The 7,705-nt window shown below is 43.0% G+C and overlaps 1 protein-coding gene across 1 annotated transcript; it reads right to left on the bottom strand.

Annotated features, from left to right (window-relative positions):
• Nucleotides 1–2,316: 2,316 nt before the first annotated feature.
• Nucleotides 2,317–7,418, bottom strand: LOC137272323 (multiple epidermal growth factor-like domains protein 11). Its single transcript, XM_067804689.1, has 3 exons — nt 7,390–7,418; nt 4,501–4,590; nt 2,317–4,333 (listed from the first exon to the last, which is right to left on the bottom strand). The coding sequence occupies exons 2-3, from the start codon at nt 4,568–4,570 to the stop codon at nt 3,156–3,158; spliced, it is 1,248 nt and encodes a 415-aa protein (XP_067660790.1). The 5' UTR covers nt 4,571–4,590; nt 7,390–7,418; the 3' UTR covers nt 2,317–3,155.
• Between the last annotated feature and the right edge of the window lie 287 nt (nt 7,419–7,705).

Below are 7,705 nucleotides of genomic sequence, written 5' to 3'. Positions count from 1 at the left end.
TGCGATGACATCTTTGCGATGACATCAACCCAGTCAATGAGTCTGACCACCCAGTTCCGTTAGTCGCCTCTTACTACGAGCATATATCGCATACACACCAATTCCAGTTCTGATCCCTATCATCGCAGCTAAGTACTAGTGATGGTGGTGGTTTGTGGTGCTGGTGGTAGTTATTTGTACTTTGTTTTTGATCACCTGCAAGCAGAGCACATGTCCCATTTATGATTTGAGCATACTCTTTAAGCACGAAGACCTTCCAGTTTTGTCAACCCGAGCTGACATGATACTGTTGGAAGTGGCATAAAATCACTCCGTCTCCCCTTCGTCGTTAGAGGGATTGTTAGCTTTATTCGTTTAATGGCGCACAGGGCGATCAGTCGCCACTACTACTACTACTACTACCACTACTGCTGCTGCTGCTGCTGCTGCTGTAGCCATGCTTGTAGTAGTAGTAGTAGTAGTAGTAGTAGTAGTAGTAGTAGTAGTAGTAGTAGTAGTAGTAAGAAATAGTTATGTACGTTTAAATCACCAGCAATTAGAGTACATTTATAGTCAATGTCAGAGCCAGATGATCTGAACCTATGTAAACACCTGTACCTGCGGGTCTCCCATTCCTGGTCCCACCACCTGGGCTGACTCTGATACTGACCCACCCCCACATCTCTGACTGCATACAACCTGCAGCTGCACATTCACTAATGACTTTAAATAGATGACTTACAGCCCCATCAATGTCAGGTTCTCCACAAATACGTTTTGTAGCTACTGGTTTTAGTTGCTGATATATACTTGACCTAAGTGTGGTTTCCACTTGAATCTATCCCATGGTCCCAACTGCTGTCCTGTCGTATTGTGACAGTCTAAAGTAAACGTACATGGCGATGGTAGGTGGTCATGTTCTGGCATGGCACGTATGTTAAAGGCAGAGACGCTTTTGTTCAAACTCGTGGGAACGAAGACAAAGGCATTGGCACTCTTCCAGTGTGTGAAAGAACTGTCCAGTTTCCATCTTTAACGTTTCCTGTTCGACCGTATAGCATACGTAAACCCATCACTCGACGTAACGATAATAGTGATCGTCCAAATGAATTCACTGTATTGTCTTTAGACTCTGTACGTAAGGTCATCATCGACAATAAAAATCAAGCTCGAATCTGGCCCAAGCATTCAAGTCGCTTTTAACAACGAACTGGACGTTGCCACTACATTAAATATGATCTCTATTTGTCTCCTCGGGCTCTCGTTTACAGTTCTATAGTAAGTGGAGTTTACTGGAGGCATGTAGCTGAAGAACATCACTGTGCTTGAATCAAATGTATGAGTATTCTCATCAAGTGTCAGGAATATAGCCCATTTCTTACATATTTACATATACAAAATGGACCTGAACATTTTCACAACCATTAAACAACTGACAACCATTATCGGTAAAATTGCTCCTATTGCAGACTGCTATGTGAGGTTTCAGAAATTGCCTTCAACCGTGTTGCCCAGTTACACCGACGAGGAACAGTTCACTACATGCTCTCAAAACAGAGTCGTCATTAGATTGTTCGAATCTCCGGAAATGTGGTCGTCAAATTTAGTACAACTCCATTGTTATTAATGCGCAGTTTATTGCATTGTACTCTGATGTACATTGTACGCATATATGTAATCTCAAACGTCCACGCACACACTCAATCACTCACACAATCACTCACTCACTCACACACACACAAATGCACTCGCGCCTGCACGCACTCATGTGCGATCGGGTTTGTAAACAAATTCATTGTATGTGCTCTGTTACATCACATTATATCAATATGGGAACCGAATGATATGGCCGTGAACAGGAGTACGAACAGTGTGAGTAGGCAAACAGTCAGTTTGTGAGGTGACTTAACTAGAATCAATAGGTCAATGTTAATGTGAGATGGTTTTGTCAATTAACATTTGTGTCTGCAGAAACCTGATTATTGACTGATACTGATCATACCGGTTACTCGCTGAGTTCTACCAACGTAATTCGATAAATCAATCAATCAGTCAATAAAACAATTCACCAATAGATAAATCAATGAATTCACAAATAATTGACATCTTAGAGTTCGAAGAAAAGTACAAACGTAACTGATAGTACGTTAAGATACTCTGAAGAGATCAAGGAGCATGTACCTGCATGTACATGAAAGTTTGACCACTGCATCATTATGTGCACACCCATGTCTTCTTTACGTTGTAGACAACCCATTCCCTGGTCCAATATTTACAGAAACAAAAACAAACAACAAACACCAAAAACAAAACAAAAACAAAAACCCAAAACAACCAAACAATAGAAACATACCATTTAATTACGTATGTCAAGAATATGACATGTGTCAAATTTACAAGACTACGAAACAAGACAAACACAAACAGTGGGAAAACATCTTAGCAAAAGCCATGAAACTGTCACAAAGGAAATAACTTTTGTATAAATCTTGAAGCTGCCTGTCAGAAAGGACCTCAAAAATAGTAAATAACAAAGCATACGTTCATGCACACTCGATATTAGAGCAACATTTTAAAAAAGAAGTCAAATGAGACGAAACTACTACTCCAAATACAATTTTGACAAGATTGTCGTGTTGCTCTACAACGTTGTCCATAGAACGAGCATATTATGAGCGCTGGCGTGACCTATAAACCACGACTCGCTCACCCTCCTGACACTCGCAAAGGTTTCAGTCATTACTTCGTCTCGAACTCCTGACTAAGAATTATCAGTCCAGCGCTCTACTAATTCAGCCACAGAGTGCCCCTTCTCAATATTCTCCAGGGTATACGCTACGATAGGTCTCCACTATACCCTAGTTGCCTCCCTTTGCGCACAGTATAGCCAACTAGCTTAGCCACCGTTACAGCTTACCAGTATCAACAAAGATAGCAATGGCAGCCGGAAAGGTTTGTTTGTTTTGGTGGAAATCAAACAGACAAACTGACAAGAGCTCCTTCTACTCTTTTCAGAGTCCCTCTGCTTCAATTGTGTTGCCAAGTTTAATCGTTTAGATAATTTAAGAAGCGAAAGTGAGTTGTGATTGGTCCGCTCAACTTCCCAGCGTAGACATCTGATTGGATAAAGAGCCACCCAAGGGAGGTAATAAAATCATCGGTTCGAGCCTCTTCTACTACTGACTCAGTGCGTATATAACTACAAACGCCACTGACATTATGTTTTGATACTTCACATACATTATGGAGCTTCTACCTGCAAGCACATCAAGTTCTGTCTCAATATCAACAACCCCTGCATCATTACAAAACCCTGTCCTCTGATCACACGCTACACAATCCCCACTGCATGTATGCTGACAGTGACTCCCGTATGCCCCGTCCTTACACCCACGACTACAGCTACCGTCTACATCACATACACCATCCAAACACGACCCACAAGCCTTATCACATCTCTCTCCGAACCACCCATCACTACACGCTGAACACCGTCCATGGTGGTCACACACATTGTCTCTACAATGGAAACATTTCTTGTGGCAGTGTTTTCCACTGTACCCAGGAACACAGCCCTCCACACACGATCCATCATGGCCGTAACACAGGGATGACTTGCAGGAGGCACTACACGGGGTCTTACAGTGTGGTCCGTGCCACCCAGTCGCACATCCTTCTAGACAAACTGCAGTATCCCTGTTACAGTGCTTGTGTCCATCTCTTCCTGTGTAGCACTTCTCGGGGCACGTGCTACTGCAGTGGTGTCCATGGTAACCAGGTTGACACTGTTCACATACCCCAGTTTCCCTGTCACAGCCTGTGGTCCAGCAATGAGGACATCTGACCTCACACTTCTGTCCATAGAAACCTGCTTCACATCCAAGTAGACAGTACCCGGTGTTGCTGCACCTTCCCATCAGACAGTTGTCACATGACATGTTACAGAAGTCCCCTGCCCATCTTCCATTACACCCATCAAGACAATGTCCTGTATGTTTCTGACAGACTGATGATTTGCATTTGTCAGGACATCGTTCATCACAGTGTGACCCAGTCCATCCTCCACCACAAGATTCAGAACAAGCACCTGTATGTCGGTCACAGTAGACAGCGCCACCTACCGTACTACCGGAACATCGTGGTGGACAAGGTTTGTCACATTGTCGTCCGTAGAACCCCGGCCTACATCTGAAACATTCTCCAGTGTACCTGTCACATCCGTCTCCATCACAATGTCCATGACAAGTAGAACTGCAGTTTGATCCGTGACACCCGGTGTTACATGACTGACATCTAAGAAGACCATTTCCATGTCTGCACCCATTTGTGCTACATGAGTCTTGACTTGGATGTTCTGAAAAACAAGTATATTTCCTGTTGTTTTACGATAAGTTAGGAGTGTCAGACACAAATATACGGCATTGTTGTCAAGAATCTACATGAATTTGACTTTCCTTTAATGTTTAATCCAGTAACCATGGTGAATATAATTTCATTGTAAAATTATATACGTGTGTTTACCAAGAGAGTATGTCAGCGGCAATAGGGCAGGAAACAGCACCACAAGAGTCAGGGTCTTTCCGCTGTTCATTGTTCCTGGGAGTACGTGGTCTAGTGATGAAAACAGGTATGTACGAATTAAAAGATAAGTGGATAAGCTGAAGACAAAGCAAGTTCCTAGCAAGCAATAGTAGTGGAGAAGAACGCTACACTAGAAGCTCCAGCTACATAAGCAAACGTCACTTATGTAAACATGGTTTATCATGTCTACACGGAGGTGATGAAATAGAAGTCGGAATACAAACTTGATAACGGTGTGAAAAAAGTAGTATATGTTAGTAACAGACTCTTAGAAAGGAATGTCATGGTCGGGGACAAATGCTGATCCCATATAAACATCAATCATCGGGGTGCTAGAATCGATCACTGCATACTTATCGCACTGCGTGAACTGTACCGAAGTTAATGCATGCACGTTACTTTTCTAAAAGTAAACATTTGGCAAGAGAAATAAGAAAATACCGATTAAAGATCACATATACTCTAGGGGTGCAAATACATAAATCACTCATTGGCATCGTTTAAATGAAACCCCGTCTTTAAAACTACTCATTTCGATCTTTAAATCCACCTTTTTGACAACAGTGCACAGTTCTCCGCAGCGAGCGAAATTTCAACCAATCAGAGCGGAGCGTCTCCGTGACGTAATATGAGGGCCTGTGCGGAATTCATCTACATTTCAGGGGGTAAACTATTTCGTTTACAGGTTTGTACAAACCTGAAATCGCGACAGCTGTTGTGAAAAATAAAAGCTATATGTTCTCACAATCTACATTCATTTATTTTTGTCCCCTGCTTTGCCTAGTTTTCGAGTTACAACCCTTGTTTTCATAGACGCTTCTGTCAAAATCGCTTGTTGTCGCGAGGTTGTACTCCGTGTTAGGTGGTTTTAAACCTACACGTTATTTGTCATCGTTCACTTGATGATGCTCAGTTAAAGGTGTAATTAGTGGTAATGCCACTTAGATTATCCGACAAAGGTCCCCAATCGTCATTTCTTGTGTCTGGATCGACCAAAGGTTTAACCGATAAGACGCTGTACACAGATAGCAATGGGAAAACCCATACCAAAGTTGCTGACAAATCAATCATTGTGAAATGAGTCATGGTTTGTATGTTTGACACGATCAACATATCACTGGTTTGCTTGTTGAGACTATATGTAGGCGTATCCGTCGAGTCTATTTACGTGTGTGCCTGCCTTGCCGATCTATATGCCTCGACACATAGACTGTTACTGGGGACACTTAAACAGGCACGGCGGACACACAGACAGTCACGCTGGACATGCAGATTGTCACGGCGGACATGCAGACTGTCACGGTGAGCACACGGGCAGGCACGGCGGACACACAGACAGGCAAGGCGGACACGCAGGCAGACACGGTGGACACGTGACAGTGGCGGTGCGCCGTGCTTGCCTGTCTGTCTGTCTGTCTGTCTGTGTATGTGCATGTGCATGTGTACGACAGTGTTCACAGGGGCAGAAGCAAGGATTTAGAAAGACTCCATTGATATGCCTGCCTCTACAAAGCACGGTTCGATGTGTAAACCACTCCAGTCTGTCAAATGGCAAAACATTGTAGAAAAGGAAAAATCACGAAAATGCGAGAAAAAGCTTACATTTTCTCTTGTGCAATGTGTTCTTTCGAATGTAGGACAAAAACCCTGTGAACAAAAGCTTCCTGGGACATTAAGTACTTGGACAAAAGCCCCCTAGGACAAAAACGCATAAGGACAAAAAAACACAAACAAAAACAACAACAAAAACGAAAACGAAATGAAGACCTCTGGACAAAACCCCCAAATCTGTTCTTAACACCAACAAAAAATGAGCTTGTTGTCGCGAGGTTGTACTCCGTGTTAGGTGGTTTTAAACCTACACGTTATTTGTCATCGTTCACTTGATGATGCTCAGTTAAAGGTGTAATTAGTGGTAATGCCACTTAGATTATCCGACAAAGGTCCCCAATCGTCATTTCTTGTGTCTGGATCGACCAAAGGTTTAACCGATAAGACGCTGTACACAGATAGCAATGGGAAAACCCATACCAAAGTTGCTGACAAATCAATCATTGTGAAATGAGTCATGGTTTGTATGTTTGACACGATCAACATATCACTGGTTTGCTTGTTGAGACTATATGTAGGCGTATCCGTCGAGTCTATTTACGTGTGTGCCTGCCTTGCCGATCTATATGCCTCGACACATAGACTGTTACTGGGGACACTTAAACAGGCACGGCGGACACACAGACAGTCACGCTGGACATGCAGATTGTCACGGCGGACATGCAGACTGTCACGGTGAGCACACGGGCAGGCACGGCGGACACACAGACAGGCAAGGCGGACACGCAGGCAGACACGGTGGACACGTGACAGTGGCGGTGCGCCGTGCTTGCCTGTCTGTCTGTCTGTCTGTCTGTGTATGTGCATGTGCATGTGTACGACAGTGTTCACAGGGGCAGAAGCAAGGATTTAGAAAGACTCCATTGATATGCCTGCCTCTACAAAGCACGGTTCGATGTGTAAACCACTCCAGTCTGTCAAATGGCAAAACATTGTAGAAAAGGAAAAATCACGAAAATGCGAGAAAAAGCTTACATTTTCTCTTGTGCAATGTGTTCTTTCGAATGTAGGACAAAAACCCTGTGAACAAAAGCTTCCTGGGACATTAAGTACTTGGACAAAAGCCCCCTAGGACAAAAACGCATAAGGACAAAAAAACACAAACAAAAACAACAACAAAAACGAAAACGAAATGAAGACCTCTGGACAAAACCCCCAAATCTGTTCTTAACACCAACAAAAAATGAGATTGGGGACTTCTAATAATGGGATACTCACCATTCAGTTGAACTGAATATTCACCAGATTCTGTTCATAAACCGGTGTCCACAACTCAAATACAAAGAGTGAAACAACTTATCGAGTGTACTAAAAGGGGGCATGAATTGTTCATAATGGTGACGTAATACATATACATATATCAACACAGATGTCAACACTACACATTAATAAGGCTTATCTCTGACAAATGGGATAAAACATAAGCGAGAAATCTTACCACTTGCACTTGGAAGGTGACCTAAGGTACATACAGTGCTATATTTTATCAGAGTGGCACTCAGAGTACACCGAGTTGCTATGAAAAAGGTAGATA

This window comes from Haliotis asinina, chromosome 2 (genome assembly GCF_037392515.1).
Source record: "Haliotis asinina isolate JCU_RB_2024 chromosome 2, JCU_Hal_asi_v2, whole genome shotgun sequence".
In the NCBI taxonomy this organism is placed as follows: domain Eukaryota; kingdom Metazoa; phylum Mollusca; class Gastropoda; order Lepetellida; family Haliotidae; genus Haliotis; species Haliotis asinina.
The sequence above is the reverse complement of the archived record's forward strand: the minus strand, read 5'-3'. Positions and strand labels throughout refer to the sequence as shown.

Excerpts from the sequence above, each read along its gene's own strand:
- LOC137272323 (XM_067804689.1), bottom strand. The coding sequence starts at position 4,570 with ATGAACAGCGGAAAGACCCTGACTCTTGTGGTGCTGTTTCCTGCCCTA. Across the intron at positions 4,334-4,500 it reads GCCGCTGACATACTCTCTTG|AACATCCAAGTCAAGACTCA; the intron begins GTAAACACACGT and ends CTTGTTTTTCAG.